The 22,572-nt window shown below is 46.9% G+C and overlaps 3 protein-coding genes across 3 annotated transcripts; 1 reads left to right on the top strand and 2 right to left on the bottom strand.

Annotated features, from left to right (window-relative positions):
* The first annotated feature begins 517 nt into the window (after positions 1-517).
* CCL1 (C-C motif chemokine ligand 1) lies at positions 518-3,195 on the top strand. The gene is made up of 3 exons (XM_046677813.1): positions 518-693; positions 1,384-1,498; positions 2,864-3,195. The coding sequence occupies exons 1-3, from the start codon at positions 618-620 to the stop codon at positions 2,955-2,957; spliced, it is 285 nt and encodes a 94-aa protein (XP_046533769.1). The 5' UTR covers positions 518-617; the 3' UTR covers positions 2,958-3,195.
* A 1,672-nt stretch (positions 3,196-4,867) lies between these two features.
* On the bottom strand, positions 4,868-6,798 carry LOC124247096 (C-C motif chemokine 13-like). The gene is made up of 3 exons (XM_046676105.1): positions 6,592-6,798; positions 5,907-6,021; positions 4,868-5,430 (listed from the first exon to the last, which is right to left on the bottom strand). Exons 1-3 carry the CDS (start codon positions 6,665-6,667, stop codon positions 5,325-5,327), a joined length of 297 nt encoding a protein of 98 aa, XP_046532061.1. The 5' UTR covers positions 6,668-6,798; the 3' UTR covers positions 4,868-5,324.
* An 8,066-nt stretch (positions 6,799-14,864) lies between these two features.
* On the bottom strand, positions 14,865-16,905 carry LOC124247097 (C-C motif chemokine 8-like). Its single transcript, XM_046676106.1, has 3 exons — positions 16,682-16,905; positions 15,828-15,945; positions 14,865-15,399 (listed from the first exon to the last, which is right to left on the bottom strand). Exons 1-3 carry the CDS (start codon positions 16,755-16,757, stop codon positions 15,294-15,296), a joined length of 300 nt encoding a protein of 99 aa, XP_046532062.1. The 5' UTR covers positions 16,758-16,905; the 3' UTR covers positions 14,865-15,293.
* Between the last annotated feature and the right edge of the window lie 5,667 nt (positions 16,906-22,572).

The following is a 22,572-nucleotide window of genomic DNA, read 5'->3' as shown; positions in this document are numbered from 1 at the left end:
GTTGAAAAGTGTGGAGCAATTGAAAAAATAGAAATGGCAAATTTTTGGGCCAGGCACTTGACAGAGCAGATCATGCTTGACAGAGCAGATCATTTGACATGGGACACACTGTTTCCATCTTCTGTGACTTGGGCAAGTTGATGCAATTGCTCATTTGCAGAGCTGGGATTCAAGCACAGGTGTCTCTCAGTCCTAGTCCAGGACTCATCTGCTCCGCCACGTTCCGGGGACAGTAGCTCCATCCCTGGATGGAAAGACGTGGGGTCAGAGAAGCCACAAACAGGCCACTTCCTCTCACTCACCTTTCTCCACTTCCCACTCAGTCCGGACGGCTCCCACTCATTTGCTCGAGATCCTTATCTGCTCCTGCACTTGGGCAAGTTTCCTCATACCTCGCACACCCCCCGGGAGAGGTGGGGAAAGGAGTTTTCCACGCGGTCACTGAGTAACCATCTTTTCTCCCTGTGACTTCCCCGCCTCTGCACCAGGGCCTGGGAAACCCCACCTAGATCATCTCATAAAAGCTCTGGGCACCGCAGGATGGGCCAGGGGAGAGCTCCTAGCTGCACCAGACACATCGAGACCACTCCAGGAAGGCCCGAGCCAGACTGCCCGAGATGAAGTTCATCGCTGTGGCCCTGGTGTGCCTGCTGCTGGCTGGGGTGTGGCTGCAGGATGCGGACAGCAAAAGCAGTGAGTGTGGCTGGAGTCACTTCTCTTCCCTTGGGGGAGGGCAGCAAGGAGGCAGGTGCTCTGGGGTGGGGGCAGGGCTTACCCGGAACTCCCTGCCTCCATCTCCCCTCTTCCAGGAAGGATTCTTCCTGAAGAGGACTGGAGGGTTTGGATGGTGGGGGCCAGGGACCAGTAGGAGAATCATGAGTCCTTGGCGAACAGACAGCTGAGCCACTAGCTTCAACACAAGGAGGCCCTGGCTCATCCAGACTCTGGGGACTGCTGGAGGGGAGCGGGGAGGTTATTTAGACTAAGTGGGAGCCCCGGGGTCCTCAGGAGGGACTTGGTTTTGCCTCCACAGTGTGACAGGCAATGGGTAGTGTCTGAAGTCAGGACCCCGGGCTGTCTAAAAAGTCTCATTTTACAGATAGGAAGTCTGGGGCCCAGGGGAGGGCTCACCCTGATCAAGGTCACACAGCTGGTTTGTGGGGAGCTGGGATCTGAACTCCAGTGTCCTGAATCTTTGCCTAAATACAAAGCTGGGCGGCCAATAAGACACAGCTGCACCAGGGCCCTATGGATGTGGTCCCAAAGGCTGGGTCTGTCCTGGAGGGTGCTTTTTTTTCTTTTTTTTTTTAAATCATCCTGGATGAGAACAAGAAAGTTCAGGTTGAGAAACGGATGCAAACTATTTTTGCGCTTCTCTTCTAGTGCACGTGTCGTCCTCCAATTGCTGCTTTACATTTATGAAGAAAAAGATTTCCCAGGAGAAAATACGGTGTTACAGAAACACCAGCTCCACCTGCCCCTACGGTGATCGTCTCATGTAAGTGCTTGTCCCTTGTCCCCTCTTAGATCTGGCTCCCTCCCGAGAACGGAGAGCGGCCCAGCTGGAATTAGAACAGTAGATGGCGATGTTCCACCAGATGAAGGTTTCTAAACGCGGACAGCGAGGCCGCCAAAACCCTTGTGCAGAGCCGAGCGTGGGCGCTAGGGGGAGCTCCGCACCTTCTAGCAGGCGCCCAGACAGCTGCACCTGTGCTCCTGCAGTAGCTTGAGTTTCTTGAGCTCCAAGGTGCCAAGTACTATATCTTAATATTTTATATTCAGAGGCAGGAATTACTTAAAAGCTCCAGGCAGGGGCCAGCCCGGTAGCGCAGCGGTTAAGTTTGCACGTTCAGCTTCTTGGCAGCCCAGGGTTCGTCTGTTCGGATCCCGGGTGTGGACATGGTACCGCTTGGCAAAAGCCATGCTGTGGGAGGCGTCCCACATAGAAAGTAGAGGAAGATGAGCATGATGTTAGCTCAGGGCCAGGCTTCCTCAGCAAAGAGAGGAGGACTGGCAGTAGTTAGCTCAGGGCTAATCTTCCTCAAAAAAAAAAAAAAAGCTCCAGGTGTTACTGCAAAGTGGAAAGAGGGAGGGGGCCGTAATCAGTTCCTGCCTCTGGATTTGCCAACCTATAGTCTTGGCGACCTTGGGCAGGTAACTGTTCTGCACTTCATGATCTGGATTCTCCTTTGCACTCCTTGTCTGGGAAGTGGAGTAAATATGACAGCTGTGTCACAGGGTCATCATGAGGCTTGGCTGAGGTAGCTACGCTTGCCACTCGGTGTCTATAAGTCACTTTCATGTATATTACCTCGGCTAACACTCTTGGGGCACATGTTTACATTGTGATGAAAACTGGGGTTCCGGGAGGTAGAGAGATGTCCCCAAGTTCACTCAGATAGTAAAAGGCAGAATTGGTCTATAGTTTGGACAATAGCTAAGTTTAGGAGGCGGGCGGATCAGAAAAGAAACACACACACACAGTAAGTCCAGAGCAATGACTGAGGGTCCCAGATGGACATAGGCACATGAAAAGAGGGAGCAGGGGGGCCCTCGGAGATCTTCTAGGAGGGGCATTTTCCATGCTGGCTAATCCTCACAAAGTCTTCAGCCCCCAGCCCTGCTTGATACACCGAATGGGAATCTCCTGGAAATGGGTCCAGGAAACTCAATTTAATAGGCTCCCCCTGAAGCTTGGGTCTTCCTCCTGGCGTGCAAGCTACAGGTCTTCTGCAAGGACTTTGTATACAGACTCAGAGCGACTCGGGGGCACCCAGCAGCAAGGAGGGGGAGAGGGGACTTGTGTGTGGTGCCCAGGGGATGGCCTGGGTGACTCACCCCCTCTTTTGTTCTCTGCCCACAGACTCCAGCTGAGGGGAGGCAGACAGAGCTGTGCCTTGAAGACAGACCGATGGGTTCAGGAGTATTTAAAAAGCATGAAAACCTGCCTGCTATAGGAAGTATGAGCGGCCTCCTTTCCATCCTGGACTCAGAGACCACGTGGCTTCCCCCGTCCTCCCATCCCCAGCCCTACACGGGTCCCTCTGCCCCACCTTTGTCGGGTCATGGAGAGTCTGCTGGGTCCTGATAAGCTATGTTGTTGCACTTTACATATTTAAATTCTAGAATCTTCAACTCCTGCCCCTCGGTGCCTCTTGGACCCCACAGGGATTGCAGGGCACAAATTTGATTAGATTGAGGGGCTGGGGGCTGGAGCCAGGGGGTTGAAAGGTGGGGGAGAGGAGAAGACCCGTTGGATCTGGTGCTGGGGAGCTGACTGCTTGTCAATAGGAGCCAATAAATGACTCATGCCTCTCTGCTTTGTCTTTGTCCTGGGGGTCAGCGTTGACTTGGGGTTGTGGTATAAATGCTCTGCTTCCGGTTTCGGCAGTGGGACAAGGCTGGGACCCAGGGATGGGTCCACATTTGGGTGCAGGATGTTCTCCCTCCCTGCCCAGCCCAGAGGGTTCAGGGGCTGACGTTATCCAAGAGTCACAGCTGCCCTAGCTGGAGGGGATCTTGTGAGGTCAACTGCCTGTCACACAATGCTAGCCTCATTTTATAGAGCAGGTAACTGAGGGCTGGGGAGGGCCACGGACAGGCCTGAGGATACAGAGCAAGTCAGGGTCAGGTCTGGTGTGAGAGCCCAGAGCTCTGCCTCTGGGGCTGGAACGGGTTGCCAAGTGACTGCCCGGCACAGCATGGCACAGGCACCCTCTCTCCACCAGACAGACCCTGCAGCGTGGGGTAGCAGGGCATTCTTCTCGGGGAGGGTCCTGGGGAGTGTGCAGGCATGGGTGGATGCAGTCTGATGGAGATGCCAACACAGCTCGTCCACAGGAGGGAGGCAGTCTCCAGAAGGGCAGGGGAACCCTGGGTGGACACAGAGAAAGAAGAAGCCCTGTCCCTTTAAAAGGGGCCATCACAAGCTCCAGTTTGTGTAATGTGTGATTCTTGGGAGAATAGCAAGGGAGGGCAGTGACTTCTGGGTCTCGGCATCGGCACCCCTTTAAAGGCCAGCTTGGTGGCTTTAGGAGAAGGTCTCATATGCTCTGTCTCAAGACCTGCATCTTTCCCCAGCCTTCGACGTGTCACAATCTGTCCTGTTCTTCTTAAATTGGATCCTCCTTCCACCCCCAGCACCACCCTGCTCGTCCCTTCCCTCTTGCTTGCACCACGGCCGTAGGCGGCCCTCAGTTCTCCCTTGTCAACTCTGTCCTGCCCACGGCCACAGGCTGCTCTTCCCGGCATCTCCTGCCCTCCCAGGGGCTCCAAAGCCTTCGGTACCCCGCTCCCGCCTTCAGAGCTCGCTCCAAACTCCCCACCTCGATATCCCAATTCCTCTAGGACCACACTTCAACCTTCCTTTCTAGACATCTCTACCTTTTCCATTCTGGGACCCAGACTCTCACCATAGGAGGACATACCCTCCCCACTCCCTTTCTCCCCTTTTCCGTTCTGTATCTTCTCTAGAAGAATCTTGCTGCGACCATGCTACACCATCCTCCAAGGTCTGCCAAGTCCCATCTTCTCTGTCAAGTCCAGTGCTAACGAGGACTGGGTCATCTGGTTTTCCCCTGGGCTTCAGGTGCAGTTAATGTCTGTATTACTCCAAGGTGGAGGGCTGCTCAGAGTGGAGAGGCACAGGGGCAAGGAGATCTGTTAGAAGCTGATGCTTGGGACTGGAGCCATTGTTCTAGAATATTCTAGGAGGATGAGCAGGCCCTCCCTGTCATCAGATGAGCCCAGGCTAGCCGCAGCCAGGGCCTCCGTAACATCCACATTCCTCTAGTGCCTCTGCCATCCACCTGCACCTTAGAGACCCCCTCCTGGTTAAAAGTTACCCCCAAAGAAAACACCACAGTTAGAGATTTTAAACAAAATCTATTTTCCGCAGAAAGTCAGCAGTCCCACAGTTGCATTCATCTTTCCATTGTAACATGTTTAGCAATATCTCGCACTCCCAGGTCCTCGCCTCCCTGCATGGTAGCCGCCCTTCGTCTCCGTGATTCTCGCAGACACAACCCTCAAGGAGTTAGGCCGGAGGGAGACCCCCTGCCCGCAGCTTACGTGAGAAAGATCCAACAGGCTCAAGGCTTTGCTTGACCAAAAAGATCACCAAGCTTCAAAATAATCCCCAAACCAGCAACAATTCAAATAATATTAAATATTACTCAAGACGTAGAACATTTTGTATCACAAAACGGAACGCATCCTATCTGAAAATTACAGTCAAATTAGTCCAGCGTGTGGATGGGAAGGCTGGAGGAGAATAAATAGTCATTTCTCATCATCTGGCTTGGTCTTGGTGTGGCTGGGGGAGGTCAAGTCTTCCGGGTGGGAGATTTTTGAGCCAGGTATTTCATGTAATTCTGGACCCACTTCTCCTTGGGGTCGGCACAGACGTCCTTGGCCAGTTTGGTTCTGAAGCTGTGGATGAAGGAGCGTTGGCACAGTTAGATGAAACACTTGAGGGTTTTATCCAAGGGATAACTCATTGGACTCTAAAACCTGCTTGGCCCACCTGCCACAGGTGAGGCAGCCGCCCTGGGACTGGAGGAGGGAGGGGTGTGGAAAGAAGAGGCCTCTGGTGGTAGTCACTGTTCTTGTCTCCCCAGGAGACGTTGGCCTGGCATCCGGCAGAGCAACCGCAAGGGTGCCAGCCGGCGCCCATTCAGGGAGCGGGGAGTGGGCTGTTGCTGGCTTTCTTGGGATGTTACATCGTTACATCAATGTAACGATGGGAGGATTTGAATTGCATAGTCTGGTTAGATCTTATCTCCTGAGTATATGATCCCAAGTTAGTCTGATGTCTGTCTTCTGGGGAGAGCTTTGGACCTGGTGGAGGCGGAGAGTGGAGTGGGGTGAGGTGAGGTGGGGGGTGAGGTGAGGGTGTTTCTACCCACATGACGGCTTCCTGGGGGCACTGGCTGCCGGTGATTCGATAGCTCCTCAGCCTCTGCAAGGGCATCTTCTTACTGTTAAACTTGAAGCAGCAAGCCGACAGGGCACTGAGGGCATCTAGATAGAAAGTCAAAAAGAGAAAGCCTTTCAGGAGGGGCTAGGTTTTTCTCAGCTTGAACGCAGCGGGACGCGTCTGTAGGGGAAGAGAAGCAAAGAGGTAGACGTGATCTTATCCGCTCCAGGTCCAGTGCTCTGGCACTAGGCCCAGAGATGGAGTGGGACCTGGAACATGTGGTTCAAGATTTCGAAGACGGTTCTCTCTGCTGCACGGTGGGGATGAGTCATTGCTGACCGGGGGAGGCCAATGTGACAGGTCCTGGATATGACCCACCATCTGCAGAGATTGGGAAGATCAGCCAGGGTCCAAAAGGCCTCAGTTTTGGAGTGGACAGCTGAGGTTTTATTCAGGCTCTGCCATGGCCTGGAGGTGGGGGAGGGGAGGCCTCCTCCTGTTCCAGCCTAGGCTTCTGCTTTCTGTCTTTGAAATTACATGTTAAAGTGAAGCTCTGAGGAGCCTTGCTGCTAGGATAGGCTAGGAAGTGAGACACTTCGGCTCAGAGCTTCCTGGAAGGAGAGAGAAACAGAGGGAGAGAAAGAGAAGGAGGGCGGGAGAGAGATGGAACTTGCCTGGCTGAGCCAGCCCCTGGGGGCTGAAGGCGGCCGCGGTGAGCAGCAGGCACAGGAGGGCTGCGGAGACCTTCATGCTGGAGGGCGAGGACGGGAGCTTCGGCCTGAGAGTTGTTGGTTTCTGGGCTGGTCTCAGCTTCTCTGCAGCTCTGCAGCTCTGCCTGCCTTTTATAGGAAGCAGGGAGGGTGGGGGCTCCCAGAGGGATCTTTGCCTGGGAAGGGTCATGGTCAAGTTAGGATGAAGGGGGGTCCCGAATCTGCTGAGCTGGAGGCTGGGCTGCCAAAGCGCTTTCCAAGAAATGTAAGACGGAAGCTGTAGGCTGCACCCGGTGGCACTGTTTCCGTCCAGCAGCCCAGGCCGTGCCAAGAGAGCACAGATGTGCTGGCACTCATCACAGGAAGTGTTCCATGGCCTGGCTTTCTCCAAGATGAAAAGGAGGCAGTGAAAAAAAACCTCTTAGGCATTCAGTCCTGATGAGGGACATACCGTTACCGTCATGCCCATTTACAGAAGACACTGAGGGACCAAGAGATTAATGACAATAACTTAAAGTCTCATGGGAAGTGAGCGATGACCCAGGAAGATAAAGCTAGACTATTTACATATAATCACCAAGGCAGTTTCAGACTTTCATTTAGGTGCAGAAGTCTTTTTCTCAGCCAAGTTTCATGTGGAAGTCCCATACGTGAAGCAAACCAAAGCCAGGTGCTGGTGACAGGAGCCCCTCACATCACATATTGGTGCCCCTTTCGGCCGCTCAGGCTCAGAGGGATATGGTTTGAAAACCACTGATTGGTCCAGGTCCCTTGTTTTCAGGAAGGACCTTTGGGTTTCCAGAGCTGTCGATGGGAGAGGGTTGAGGAGTGGAGCAAAGCAGTGGGCTCTTTGCTCCTGTGCCTGGCTCCCTCCTGCAAGGGGTGTGTGCCTGAGCTAGAGCTAGGAAGTGCCACCAGGGGCATGGGGGGAAGGAGGGGACAGCTTGGACTCTGAGGGAAAACCTGGCAAGGCCCTTTGCCTGAATGTTGCCGTTCCCCACGCTCCCTCCTGGCTCCCAGACTTTACTTACTTTTTGCACCTGCCTGGAATACTCTCAACTTTTCATTCTTGTGAGTGTTTCCACTCTAGCAAAACAAGCCCAGGGAGAGCAAAAGAAAGGAAATAAAGAGCTAAGATTAGCGAAATAGAAAAGAATGTATCCCGGAAAGGGTTGAGGGAGCCCGAAGCTGGTTCTTTGACGAGCCTATCACATAGCTAAAGCCGTCCCAAGACTGCCCAGGACGAAGGGCACGAATAGTCAACAGCAGGAATAGAAGAAGCGGACGTCACCACCAAGCCTGCGGATGCTGAAGAAAATAAGAACCACATGCTAACAAATTTGATTTAGATGAAACGGTTGACTTTCTAAAGAACATAACTTACCAGATTGCAAGAAAAAATGAAAAAAAAAAAGTAATTCTAAAACTATTTAAAGAATGGAATTAGTAATTGAAAATCTTGCCACAAATCATCCTCTGGGCCCTGAAGGCTTCAGTAGCTAGTTCCTCCAACCATTCCAAGAAATGTAACTCCAGTCTTACACAATCTCTTTCAGAGAATATCAAGAGTGTGCACACTGATCAACTCACTTCATGAACCTTAGGACTTTCATACAAAAAAAGTTGTCAAGAACATGTGAGAAAAGAAGATCGCAACCTTGCCTCTCCAGACACACATTCTGTTCCTTTCCGTCCTCTTCTCTGGCCCGGGAAGCTCAGCTATGAGGCTCGCATCAATGGGACCGCAGATCTTCTGGCTTCGGGCTGGGGTCGGACACAGGGGAGCCCCACAGCGAGCTGGAGGGAGGGAGGAGAGCTCCAGTGAAGTGCTGGCCCCCTCTGTTGTCTCCCCTGTGTCTCAGTCTCGATGTAGCCCTCAACCAATGGCTTCACTTCTCTCCATGACTCTCTCCATCCAGGTTTGCGGACCCATGGTGTGTCCTTTTCCCTTCGGGTCTAGGGGTGGTCACCACATTGTGATTAGCCTCCGAATACTGAAGCAGCCCTGTGGTTTCTCCACACCCAGCCCACATCTTAGTAAAGATAGTAAAGATCTTAGTAAAGATCTTTATTAAACTCTCCTCAGGTCATTCAAATTTGTGTCCTCTGTTTCTTTCTGGGACCCTGACTGGCATAGGTTTGGGTACCAGAAATAGACCTTCCAAATGGGATTTTGGAACTAGGTTGCTGATATATTTTAGGAGCACAGTGATGGCGTCTGTTGGCAGCATGATTACTTAAACGATCACCAGTAGTATGGCAGGCTGTGTTTTACCAAGCCCTCTAGGCGATTCTGACGTGCACTAAAGTCTGAGAACCGTGGAATTACAGCCTACCCACGGCCAGCTCTCATCTGGAGTGAATAGCCCGCAGAGAGCCCTTCAGGATGCTGCCCTCCTCTCACGACCTCGTCAAAGCATCTCTTGATGCCTCGATAAAGGAGACGTGTCCCGGCCTTCCCAGGGAGGGCACCTAGGAGACGGCTGAGCAGCTTACACATAACGGATCCACTTCAATGGATCCACTTCAACATATCCACACCTCTGAACCTTTGGACTCTGTCTTAACATTCCAGGGAAGTTCCAGCACTTCAACTTCACTGACCGCAGGCTACTTTTTAAGTCTAGACTCCAATTAGCCAACCTAGCTAAATATTAACCTCACTCCCATTGTGCTAACACATTAAGTCCTGAATTCTGGGCCATTCCCATGCCAATGGCCATTCCCGTGCCAATGAGTTGACTGATTGAATCTTGTGTTATTCTCCTCTTAGAATCGGTTTCCATACATGCCCCTCAAACTTTTCTCCAAATCGTGTGGACAAGGGGACATTCAAACCCTGCCATCTGTAAGGAGTCTGTCTGTCCTTCCCTCTGCTCCAGGACCTATCATCTTATAGAAGAGTAGGTTTAGAAGCCTGAGGTCTGGAATCAGCCAGACATGGGGTCAAGTCCTGTATCCGCCATTTACTGGTTGTGTGGTTTGGAGCAAATTGCTTACCTCTCTTAGCCTCTAAGAGGAACTGATTTCTAATTATTACCTCACTGTGATGTTACGAGAATCTTGTGAGTTATGCATGGAAGGTGCTCAGCATAGTGCTAACACTTTCCATTTCTAATAAGCCCCAGATGCGGCTGATGCTGCTGGTCTGGGGACCATGGTGGGAGAACCATGGCTGTAATGAAGCTGGATTTGGATCTCAGTAGGAGGAATGGGATCCAGGGGTGGCAAAGGCCTGACAGTGGTGCTTATGAAGCAGCAGAGACAAGGTGGGCACAATCACCCCAACAAGCCCCAGGCCTGGAGTGGTAATCAGAGTGTTTTGACGAACGCTACAGGATCTATGGGACCCCGTGACATGAAATAGATGAGATGCTTACTAAGGCACTGTTGGGCTTTACGCAGCAAATTCTAGGTTTCATGGGAAGAAATCTAATACAAGCCTTTGTAGAAGAGATTCATGGCCTCTTACCTGGTCATCAGAGTTAACCCAGTTCATAGACTTTGAGCCCCTTATGGGTGGAGGGGCCGGGTCTCTTTCAGGAAGAGCCCTGTAATGCCTGGTTGCCAGATGAAATACAGGACATTTAGTTAAATTTGAATTTCAGATAAACAGTGAGTAATTTTTTGGTATAAAAATGCCCTTGGCTAAACTTGGAAACCCATGGGTCTGTAATATAAATCTTCCCCAAGCCTTCCCCTGGGGAGCCTGCTGCCCTATTCCGGGGTCTCTCTGCACGGGGGAAAGAAATGCTGACACCCTCTGGGATGATTTGATGATGGCTCTAAATGGTTGGCATTCTCTGGAGAACTGAAAATCCCCCCCGCCTACCGATCGGAGTGGGAATTTAAGGAGGCCCTATACCAGTTGCTCAGTTATCTCCAGAGCAGAAAGGTCAGTTAGCTCTTTTCCAGCTCAATGATCTTTACGCATAGAAGTCTCTAGAACTATAGAATCCTGTGATTTTAGAATCGCGATTTTGCTGTAGAGCCTTGCTGTAGAGTCTTTGCATGCAAGTGTCCTGCAATGTGCGTCCCACAGCCCTGGACAGTCTTAGCGCCCGACCAACGAAGATCCTAACGTAGTAGGGCTGGCTTCACTATGCCATGTGGTGGTTTTCAGAGGTGTGTTTACCTGCTGAAGTCTCCTCTCAAGGAATAACTTATGGGGGAGCCCGGACACACATCATATTAGAGCTACAGCTGCTCAGGAAAGCAGAGCTGGGGCACCGTCTGTTTATATTTCTCCCTGCCCATTCTCATTTCACTCTTCAAGGCTCTAAGGAATGTTGAGACGGTGCAGCCTTTCCAGTTTACAGAACAGATGTCTGACTGCTAGAGAGCCTGATAAAAAGGGGAGTGAGCCAGCACCAAACAGCCTTCTCTGCCCCTAAGCCTGGGTCTCTCCAGAGAAAGGCAAGCCCTTTATGGAGAACACTGCCATTACCATGCCGGAGGAAAGCCGTCCATCCACCAGCCACGTCAACGTTGCCAGGCCATTGCCTTCTTCCTTCACACCACCTTCTCTGCTATCTCTGCATGTGCTTATAATATCTCATCCACCGTCTCATCACCATCTCATCATCCATCTCCTCCACCTGCAACATCCTTCTTTTCTTCTGGCCCAAACAAGAATCATTTGAGGCCTGGCTTAAATTGTGTTTCATCCACGAGGGCGTCCCAGCCCACACAGATTTCATAGGGGACCAAAACACGCTCCGAAAGGGACGGTTGATGACCTTCCAGAGCAAGCCCTACTACTTCTGGTCCAGCACATGGAGTCATCTTTCTTGGCATTCTCTGGACCAGCATACAGCCAAACATGAATACTTACCCATGATCCCAGGAGCCTAAGAGGCCACAAGGGGGCTCCTCTGTGGAAGATTATCATAGAATCTATCTTCCAAACCAGACAGGCGTCTATGAGGGTTGAACCGGGCAAGCTGGGGTGTGCAGTCCCCCTACCCAGTGGAGTGTTGGCATCTTACCAGATGTTCTGTTCCCGATTCAGGTGCTTACAGTTTCTAGTTTCTGCCATCCTTTTGTTGTGGGAAACTCCCAGGATGAATGCCTGAGGCTGCCCCTTCCCACCACTAAAAAGAAAATGCAGGCAGGAAAAACCTTGGATTCGTCACATGCTGGCGCTGTGAGCCAAGAAGCGAAAGTTTTTCTGATGAGGTAGCAATTTTGTGGAAATATTTTTAAAAATATCTGCTGACTTGGATTACTTGGAAAATATTTCTTAAAAAGCATAAAAATATGATAAAGCACTTGCACACTCAGCTTTAAGACACAATCACAGGAAAAAGTTTTTTGTTCCTTGTTTTCTTTCCATGTGAAAATTTTAGGAATCTTACTATGTATAGGTTAGTCTCAGATTTGTTAGCTCATGTTACACCAAAAACCTTGTCAAAAGTCATTGTGTGGCCTTCAATACCTTAATTTCTTAATGGCTGGATAGTTATCTGTTATATGCCATCATTTATCTAGACCATACTCTGTTTTGGGCATTTTTGTCTAGTTTACTGCTACTCTAAGTACTGCTGCGAAGCATATAGTAAATCTTTATCAGCATCACTTTTACGTCATAGACATGGAAGCTGGGTTGCTGGATCAATAGTATAAACAGTTTCAGGCTATTCAAACATATTTTCAAATTTATTTTAACGTCTTTACATATTATACATAAATAAAATTCACAAACCCTACCAGTATTACTTGATTACTTTTTCATCTATGTACACAACATGGAACCACCACTTACATCAAGACCAACGTTTTCATCATCCCCAAAAGTTCTTTTCTGTCTTTCCCAGTCAGCATTCCGTCTCCTAGACATCACCACTATTTTGAATTCTGTCACCACTGACGGCCTATTGTTGAAATTCATATAAATGGAATCATGTGGTATGCATTCTTTTGCGTCTGAAGTCTTGTACTTAATGGAATGCTTTTTTAAAAAGCAAATCAGTAGTTCGTCTTTTTTATTGCTAAATAATATTTCATCATATAAATATACCACAGTGTGTTTCTCCATTCTTCCGTTGTTAGACATTGGGGTTGCTTCCAGTTTGGGGCTATTAGGAATAGAGTTGCTACGAATTCCTGTTCAAACCTTTCTGTGTTCACATAGACTCATTTGTCTTAGATATTTACTTAGAAGTGGAATTTTTGAGTCATAGAATAGCATATATTTACTTTCATTAGGAACTGCCAAACAGCAGGTTCCAAACTTCCCAGCAGCAATGTATCAGAGCTTCAGTGCGCTACAGTCCCACCAACACTCGCTGTTATTAACCTTTTCCAAGTCAGTGAGCATATAATATCAATAACTTAAATAAGATGATATATACTTAAGACATTTGTTTAATGTCTTGAACAAAGTTCATCGTGATTTGAAATATGACGACATAACCCCAGAGTTCAGCTGGGTGACACTCATGGAAAACAAATAGATTGTGCCTTGTGCTGTGGCCTGGTTAGTTTGGGGTGAGCCTTCAACCCTTTGGAATTTGGGATTTGTGGTCCAGGCACTTCGTGGAACCCTGGACTCAGATCTCCATAGCCAACTTGGCCTTGAGGCTGCGGAAGAGAAGGTGAGAATTGGATGGGGTCTTCTGTGGCTCGGAGGTGCTCCTCCTACCAGCCGACACTTAGCTGTCCTGCTGCTCCCAGGGTTTGGGTGTGCTGCCTTGGACTGGCTTACAGGTACTCACCATAGGCTGGGCTCCTGGCTGGCTTGACAATTTTTATCCCAGGCGCTTTGCTTCTCCATCCTACCCTAGCTGACAGACATGGCCAAGTTTCTAAGAGACATGGCCCCTAGAGCTGGAGGGAGCTTGTGAGGTCGTCTGCCAGACCCCCCCGTTTCTTGTCTGTGACACAGTACTACCTCCACTTTTGTGCGGGGCATCTTAATGCCAGTGAGAGAAATTGACTTGCCCTAAGGGACATAGAAAGTTGGGGTCAGTTCTGGGATCAGAAGCCAAGTGTCCTACCTTGCCACGTTTCCAAGTGTGCTGGAATTGTGGCATCTCTCCCCACGATTGCCAACAAGACGCCCTGCTGAGCTGGGTCCGCAGGACAGTGATCTTCTTTGGCTTAGTGAGGGTCTGGTCTTTGTGCTCAGTATGGTGGGCTTCCTGTCTGAAAAAGGAGCCAGCCATGCTCACCAAGTCCAAGGGAATCTTGACCTTAAGAGACTATTAAGAAAAGGATGCCTCACGCTTTCAAACGGGTGCTTGCAAGTGCTTGGGATGAGGTCGGGGGTATGATGATGGAGATGAATTCATTCTGGGTCTCAAGAGCGCCAGCCCTCTAAATAGTTGCTTTGTGAGATTCTAAGAGAAAGAGCTATGTCCTGGGTCAATTATCCTCCTCCTTCTACAACATTTAACACTCTGTCTGTCGTTCTTCCTGACTTCACCCCTACTGCTGTCTACTGCTGTCTGCTGCATCTTCCCCGCTCTCGGGCCCTCCCGCCCACACGCCAGCCTGTACTCAGATACCGGGTTATTCTTCCTGATGCATGCCTCCGAGTGTGGTTTCCTTCTTCCTATTTTAAAACTTATAGTGCATCCCTGTTACCTGCTGACTTCTCAATCTGAAATTCAAGAGCCCCTACAATCTGGCTCCAGCCTTTTGTTCTGAAACTTCAAACTCCTCTGTTTTTCCAGAGCCCAGCTGGATGGGCTTCCTTCCTCTGGCTCACTCCCCTCCTCTCCTTCCTTACCAGCTCTGAAGAACCCTTTCCATTTCCCATCGCATCTCATCCCCCAAGACCAGCCTGCTGAAGCCTTGTCTTCATTGAAAAGCTGTAAGTGGACCTCTAGGTTATAGACATCTACTTTCCTTTTAGATTTGGTTTCACTCCTGGGATATTACTCTGGGTCTGAGAATTAATTAGATGGAGAAAAACCTCAGATTATGGAGAAAAGTTTGAAGACTGTTGCAAGAGAGACTAGGCAAAGATAGGTGTGGTGACTAAAAAAATAGGAATCAAGACCTTATCTAACAGGGCAGGTAATGATGGAGACTGGAGCCAAAGGGTTGCAACAGCCTGGTCTGGTCCTTCCAGATTCTCCCTGATCCTCAGTTGAGTCCAAAAGACTTCTTTGAGGATGCCCCATACCCCAAATTGCACCCACTGCTACCATTTTCTCCCTCCCAGCTAAATGTTACCCCATGAAAAATGAGACCAAATAGTTTAAAATTATATATATTTTTTCTTTGAAAATTCCATAGTCATCTAATAACATTAATTTCAACAACACCACTCCATAGCACGCATTTGACTTCAGGAGCACCGATTTCCTAAGAATGTGCAAGTGTTTTGCTCCGATGATCCGTGGGAGGACCTCACAACGCTACAGGGAGGCAGGAAGGAGAACGACGCCATCTTGCCATGAGCTGCACTGAGCTCTCAGAAAAGAAGGCACGTCTCCAAATTTTGCATTGTGCGTTTGCGAGGATTCGTGGCAGACAAAGTCAAAACATCAATAACTTAAATATAAATATTATTTAAGAAATATTATGCTTTAAATTATTAACCAAAGTGTCTCTTTTTAAATAATAAAATAATATGACTCTGTGTCTAAGGAAGGCTGGGGGAAAATAAATAAGATTTTCCTCAGGCTCTGACTGTCTCTCAGGCCAGGTGTGAAGGTTCAAGGCTTCGGGGTTTGGGATCTTTGGTCCAGGCGCTTCATGGTATCCTGGACCCACTTCTGCTTGGGGTCAGCACAGATCTCCTTGTCCACTTTGGTCTTGAAGCTGTGGGGGAGAGAAGGCACAGTTAGATGGAGCACCTTGAGGATTTTGCCCCGCGATATGGCCCATTGGCCGCTAAACGTGATCAGCCCTTGCTCCCCGGGTGAGGGGCCTGGATTGGGACAGAAGGAAGGGAAGGATGGGAGGAAGAGGCCTCAAAAGGAAGCTCTGCTCTTGCCATCCCAGGGGAAGGCCTCCAGGCTCCTGGGTGAAGGAAACTGGAGGATGTGACCAAGCTCCTAGAAGGGATGCCTTCTAGAAGGGAGTGAGTATGGATTCCTTCTTGCAGCTCAATTTCTCTTGGAGCAAAGGGCCTTTTGGATTAGATGGCATATTGATCTGACTCATTTGGACATGAATCCTGACTCTTTCCCTCCTATAGAACTCAGACAGAACTTTTGGCTGACGGTGCCGGGGCATGGCGCACTCACATCACAGCTTCCTGGGGACACTGGCTGCTGGTGATTCTTGTGTAGCTCTCCAGCCTCTGGATGGGGACCTTTTTCTTGACCACACCAAAGCAGCAGGTGACTGGGATGGAAACTGCATCTGAAAAACATTTTGCAAAGAATGAGACAAGTTAGGATGCATCGTAAATTTGCATTGGCAAGGGAAGGAGGAGAAGGTAGGAGAAGACAAAGTAAATATACAAGTTCTACCTATGACCCACCCCTCCCAAGTTCAGTGCCTTAGCCCAGGTCCCACAGATAAACTATTACTCATGAGTCAGTTTTCTCTGTTGAACTGTGGGGCACCTCACTGTTGACTGGGTAAGAAGAGAGCTTGTGTAACAAGACTAATCCTTGTAGTGTCATTGGGAGGGTCCACTAACTCAAAACTTCAGATGCTGGGAAAATAAGCTCTAAGGACTTCCTTCCTAGCTATCTGTCCCCATGGGCTTTAGAGCCAACACACATCACCTGCTGAGATGCCTCTGGGTCCTTATCCACCTTACACAGCCACTGTTCTGGAAGCTACACTGAACCATAATCCAAAATTTGAAACCTCAAGCAATAGTTTCTTCCTTTCCACTACTCTCACTAGTGTCTCTTTCCAGAGCTGGTGTCAGGAAAGGTCATGGGGACTGGCCTCAGCGGCCTGGACATCTAGTTGTGGTTCTGCCTCTGACTAGCTGTGACATGATGGCTCTTCTTATTTCCCCTGTTGACTCCACTTTCTCCGTCTTTATAATGTAGGCTACGCTGCAAGCATGGGATGACTCATGCTGAGCTGTTAGGACCTGCGGTAGTTAAAATTTTAAGCCTCAGGAAGAGAGAGGTCTTACCTGGCTGAGCCAGCACGTGGGTGCTGAAGGCGGCCACTGTGAGCAGCAGGCACAGGAGGGCTGCGGAGACCTTCATGCTGGAGGGTGAGGATGAGAACTTCAGCCTGAGAGTTGTTGGCTTCTGGTTGGTCTCAGCCTCTCTGCTTCTCTGGCTCCCCTGGCCACTCTGCCTGCCTTTTATAGGAGCAGAGAGCGTGGGCCGGGTCGTGAGCAAGGAAGGATGAAGGGAGACCCTGAATGTGCTGAGTAGGCACCAGACCCTGAGGGTGATTTCCAAACAATGAGAGAAGGAAGCTGTGAAGTTTCTATCTTTGGTTAGACTCTGTGGAGCAGAAGTGGAAGGGTATGCGGCTGTACCCAGCAAAGTGTAGGAAGTGACCTCATTGGACTATTAAGAGCCGTGATTTCTTTGAAATGGAAAGGATCTGCTGGAAAGGAAGAATGGAAGCTGAGGTCATGGGGAAATGAAGAGAATTAAGGAGCCGACCTTCCCCAGGGCTCAGGAGGTCTGGGATGGGCCCCCAGTCTTTGCCTGTACTCTCTCTCAGACTCAGGGCCCCGCCATCCTAAACGAGTCAGGCTCCTGTAGGTGCCCACACAGGTAGCTGGATAGAAGCTTGGCGGGATGACAGAATCTAGGAAGCTTCAAATCCTAATGCCCTGGAATCTTATGTGGTGGAGCATAAGAACTGGATAGCACATGCTGATCTTGTAGGGTGGTGTTTCCCAAATATTTTATTTAGACACTAAAGTTTCTTTCCAAGCAAAATCATATGGAGAAGCCCAATATTTCATGCAGATTCAGGTAGAATGGGTTTGTTTGAAAAAGCCTTCTCAATTCCCTTCGTTCATTGACAGTGGGGCAGGGGGTGGGGACACAAAGGGAAGGAACTAGGTTCTCAATCCACCGACCTTGTCTACTCCCCTCCAATTGTGTATCTACCATTACAGTATCATATAGAAGCTTTACTGCCCTAAACATCTCCTGTGTTCCTCCTATTCATTCTTTCCTCTCTCCCTGGCAAATCTCTGGCTACCCCTGATCTTTTTATCTCTCTGTAGGTTCTATAAAACCTACAGAGGTTTTAGATATAAAAAATATATATTTTATATACAAAACTCTGTAAAAAGAAGTTTTACAAAAAATCATATAGTTTTTTCAGGCTGGCTTCTTTCATTAAGGGATATGCATCTAAGTTTCCTCCATGTCTTTTCATGGTTTGATAGCTCATTTCTTTTTTCTTTTTTTGAGGAAGACTAGCCCTGAGCTAACTACTGCCAGTCCTCTTTTTGCTGAGGAAGGCTGGCCCTGAGCTGACATCCGTGCCCATCTTCCTCTACTTTATATGTGGGACGCCTGCCACAGCATGGCGTGCGAAGCTCATTTCTTTTCATTGCTGAATAATATTCCACTCTATGTATGTACCACAGTTTATCTATTTTTCTATTGAGGGACGTCTTGGTTACTTCCACTTTTTGGCAATTATGCATAAGCTGCTATAAACATTCGTTTGCAGGCTTTTGTGAGGATGTAAATTTTCAACTCATTTGGGTAAACATCTAGGAGCGTGACTGCTGGATCACATGGTAAGACTAAGTTTAGCTTTGTAAGAAGCAGCAAAATGGTCTCCCAAAGTGTCTGGACCATTTTGCATCCCCACCAACAACGAATGAGAGCTCTTGTCACTCCACATCCCACCCAGCATTTGGGGTTGTCAGTGTTCGGATTTATTATCCTTTTAATGTCCATGGGATCAGTAGTGATGACTCAATTTTATTTCTGTTATTAGTAATTTTCGTCTGCTCTCTTTTTTTCTTGGTTATTCTAGCCAGAGGTTTATCAATTTTATAACTGTTTTCAAAGAATCAGCTTTCAGTTTTTCAAAGAATCAGCTTTTCATCGATTTTCTCTATTCTTTTCCTATTTTCAATTTTATTAATTTCTGCTCTAGTTTTTATCAATTTTTTCTCCTGCTTGCTTTAGGTTAATGTTGCTCTCCTTTTTCTAGTTTGCTAAGGGGAGCTTAGATGATTAATTTTAGATCTTACTTCTTTTCGAATATGTGCATTTAATGTTATAAATTTCCCTCGAAGTATAGCTTATGCTGCATCACACAAATTTTGATAAATTGTATATTTATTTTTGTTTAATTAAAAATATTTTTAAATTTCTCTTGAGATTTCTCCTTTGACCCTAGTGTTGTTTAGAAACATATTGTTTAATCTCCAAATATTTGGGGATTTTCCAGATATCTGTTATTGATTTCTAGTGTAATTCCATTGTGGTCTGAGAGTAGACATTGCATAAATTCTTTTATCTTAAAAATTTTAAGCTGTTTTATGACCCAGAATGTGGTCTATCTTGGTAAATATTCCATATGATCTTGAGGAGAATTTGTGTTTTGTTTTTATTAGGTGGAGTAGTCTATACAAGTCAATTAGATCCAGATGATTGGTGGTGTGTATATTCTTATGGATTTTCCTGTTGGCTCTGTCCGTTACTGATAGAATCTTCAACTATAATAGTGACTTGGGTATCTTTCATTAATTTTGGAAAATTCTCAGCCATTATTGCTTCAGATATTTCTTCTCCTCTTTTCTCTGTTTCTTAATCCCAATGGTATTCCCATTACAGGCATGTTAGACCTTTTGCAATTGTCCCACCGTTCTTGAATAGTCTGCTCCATTTTTTTCCTTTCCATTTTCCCTTTGTGTTTCAGTTTGGGAAATTTCTAATGATGCTGATTCTTCCCTTGGCCATGTCCACACTAACAGCAAGCTCATCTAAGGCATTGTTGATTTTCTGTTACAGTGTCTTTGATTTCTAGCATTTCCTTGTTTTTTATTAGAGTCTCTATCTCTTTGCCTACTTTATGCATCTGTTCTTGCACCTCATCCACTTTTTCCTTTAGCGCCCTTAGAATGTTAGTCATAGTTATTTTAAATCCTTGGTATGATGATTTCAAAATCTTTGTTATATCTTAATCTGGTTCTGTTGCTTACTTTTTACTCTCAGACCATGTCTTTTCCTGCCTTTTAGGATGAGTCACACATTTTTGTTGAAAGCCAGCCACGATCTTTGGGGTAATAGGAACTGAGATACACAGGGGTGAGTGTGAGGGTTTGTTTTTGTGGCTAAAAGTCAGGCTGTGTTTACTGTTGGCTATAGTTGTAGCCATCAGTTTCCTCTAGTGTCTTGACTTGGCTCCCCATTGTCTTTGGGTTTCTCTAGAAACTCCTTCTTAAATAAAGTCTGGGCCTTGCCATTCTTTCAGCTGTCATGATACTGGAACCCTCTTGATGTGGTAGTAAGATGCTGTGGGAGGGGAAGCGTTCTATATTCCTGTGATTAAGTCTCAGTGTTTAGTGGACCTATGCCCCTGGACTGTGGCCTTTATAAGTGCACTGCAGCCCTTTCTTCACTTTCAGGAAGGCTGGAGAGGGTAGGAGCTGGGTGTTTCACCTTTGTCTGTGTGGGTTAGGCTCTGGTAAAGTAGTTTGCCTTGAAGGCAGGTGGAGAACATAATGCTCTGGGCATTTTCCAAAATGGCTACTTTTCCTCTTTGTGTATTTCAAAATGGTTACTTTTCCCTCCCCCTGCTGGAAGCAAAGGGACTATTTCTCTGATCTTCACTATGAAAACGTGGTGGAGATCCTGGAACTAAAACTCATGAAAGTGTGGTGTCCCCTTAAGACTGGGCTCCCAAGGGGGTTAGCTCTCAAGCTAGTCCCCACTCAGCCTCCGTCATTTTCTCAATTATGCTTTAAGTTTTTCTAAAACTTCCTGGTTCCAGCAGCTTCTGCTTCTGGTAAGCTGTGGTTCTCGGTGTTCCTCTCTGTCTCCAGTTTTGGGGCAGCAGTATACCGTGACCTCAAATCTTTGAAGGATGTAGGAAGAGTTGTTGATTTTCAGTTTGTTTAGTTTTCTTCTTTTCTTTCTTCTTCTTCTTTTTTTTTTTTTTTTTTGAGGACAACAGTGATGACTTCCAAGCTCTTTATGTGTCAGAAGTAACCAGAAATTGTTGAGCACCTTTTCGTATGCTTACTTTCCATCTGCATATCTTCTTAGGTGAGGCATCTGTTCAGATCTTTTGCCCGTTGTTTTCCATTTTGTTGATAGTTTCCTTTGCTGAGCAAAAGCTTTTTAGTTTGATGTAGTCTCGCTTGTTTATTTTTGCTTTTGTTGCCTTTGCTTTGGTGTCAAATCTTTTGCCAATTTTTAAAATTGTGTTGTTTGCTGTTTTACTATTGAGTTTCAGAGTTTTTTGTATATTTTGCATGCAAGTCCTTTATCAGATATATGCATTACAAATATTTCCTCCCAGTCCATGGCTTGTTTTCTTAACAGTATTTTTTACAGAGCAGAAGTTTTTAACTGTAATAAAATTCAATTTATGAATTTTTTCTTTCATAGATCTTGTTTTTGGTGTTATATCTAAAATCTCATCATCAAAACCAAGGTTGCATACTGCCTTTTGATGAACATTTCTAGGCTTTCTACAAGTCATTAAATATTCTTCAATAATCTTGAATGTTAAAGACCCCATAGGTGTCCATTTGTAAATGCCCCATAATTAATGTAAGCATTTCTCTATAGTTGGGAATTACACAATTTCCATTTTTTCACAATCATAAACAATACTTCTGAGGAAACTCATGTAGCATCATCATTAATGCCTCCTTTCAGTTCCATAGCTAAGGGATTAATAAATCAAAATGCGTGGCTATCATTGAGAATCTTTGTCAAATTATAGAATTAGCATGTTGCTGGAAATTTTTCCTCTTCACTAAAATATGAGTTTATTATTCTTGAAAGTATTTGACCATTGCTTAGGAGAAGATATTTATCTTGTTAAAAGTTAAAATTAACCTGTAGGATAGTGGTTTCCTTTGTGGTAGTGACAGCATGAGGGAGCTTTAGAGAGGAAGTCCTGTTCTGTATCTTAAAGTGGTACTTAAATAGTTTTCTACTTATGTAAACTTCATGAGATGTTCCACTTAACTATATTGAAATTATACTTCCATATAAAGTAAATAAAAAGAAAAGAGCACAGCTTTATTTTGCTTCCTCTCAATTGATGTTTTTTAATGTGTGTGTTAAGTGCTTTTCCCCCTTGTGATTAATGCGTTCAGATTTTTATGTCAGATAGCCTTTTATTTTTCTTATGGATTCAGAAGAGAGTTTTGAACATTTGCTTCATGCATTTTCTCTTATTGCAAATACTGTGTAAACTCGTAACAGTAAAGAACTTGCAGAACATGTGTGTCACCAGGATTTCTTCTGGCCAGAAGTGAACTTGAGCTCTTCCCAGGAAGGCAGCTTTTTACCAATTTGGGGACAGTCCCTCTGCTGGGGGAACCATGTAGCACTGTGTCCCATGGGAGTGCATCGGCTTAGAGGTTAAGTTTGCGTATATTTTTCATTCAAGAATAAAGCCACTGTTTTACAGATTACCTTCAAGACATGGTTAATTTCTCCTCCAAGGTGCCCTCATATGGAAAGTACATCTATGAGCAGATGACAGAAATAGTAGCGAAAATCATAGTTATGGAGAATCAACAAGGGTTAGTCAAATGAGGAGAATTAAGTGTCTAGCAACTTGATTTAGCCAATATCTAGCCAATAACTTGCTCAATGTGACCATGAGCAGATCTTCTTGAGTCTGAGATTCATTGTCCTTGTCTATAAAATATGGGGTTCTGAAAAGTCCGGGGATGACAAATAGTTTTCGATCTTGTATTAGCTTGATGGATTGATGGTGGATGACTACACAGATTTATTGAAAAAAGCCAAAACCAAAAACCCAGTGAGGCCTTACCTTGGGTTATTGAATGTAATGCTATGATTGATTGGCGATGTCTTTCATGGGTACAGCAACAGGAAATGGCAC

This window comes from Equus quagga, chromosome 11, assembly GCF_021613505.1.
Source record: "Equus quagga isolate Etosha38 chromosome 11, UCLA_HA_Equagga_1.0, whole genome shotgun sequence".
Taxonomy (NCBI): domain Eukaryota; kingdom Metazoa; phylum Chordata; class Mammalia; order Perissodactyla; family Equidae; genus Equus; species Equus quagga.
Note: the sequence above shows the minus strand (reverse complement) of the source record. Positions and strands in the feature narration are given on the sequence as shown.

Bases quoted from the DNA above. Each gene is read 5' to 3' on its own strand.
- CCL1 (XM_046677813.1), top strand. From the start codon at position 618: ATGAAGTTCATCGCTGTGGCCCTGGTGTGCCTGCTGCTGGCTGGGGTG. The intron at 694-1,383 runs GTGAGTGTGGCT...CTTCTCTTCTAG, and splicing joins GGATGCGGACAGCAAAAGCA to TGCACGTGTCGTCCTCCAAT. The intron at 1,499-2,863 runs GTAAGTGCTTGT...CTCTGCCCACAG, and splicing joins CCCTACGGTGATCGTCTCAT to ACTCCAGCTGAGGGGAGGCA.
- LOC124247096 (XM_046676105.1), bottom strand. From the start codon at position 6,667: ATGAAGGTCTCCGCAGCCCTCCTGTGCCTGCTGCTCACCGCGGCCGCC. The intron at 6,022-6,591 runs GCAAGTTCCATC...CTTTCTATCTAG, and splicing joins CCAGGGGCTGGCTCAGCCAG to ATGCCCTCAGTGCCCTGTCG. The intron at 5,431-5,906 runs GTGGGTAGAAAC...CTTCATCCACAG, and splicing joins TGCCCCCAGGAAGCCGTCAT to CTTCAGAACCAAACTGGCCA.
- LOC124247097 (XM_046676106.1), bottom strand. From the start codon at position 16,757: ATGAAGGTCTCCGCAGCCCTCCTGTGCCTGCTGCTCACAGTGGCCGCC. The intron at 15,946-16,681 runs GTAAGACCTCTC...AATGTTTTTCAG, and splicing joins CCACGTGCTGGCTCAGCCAG to ATGCAGTTTCCATCCCAGTC. The intron at 15,400-15,827 runs GTGAGTGCGCCA...TCTCCCCCACAG, and splicing joins TGTCCCCAGGAAGCTGTGAT to CTTCAAGACCAAAGTGGACA.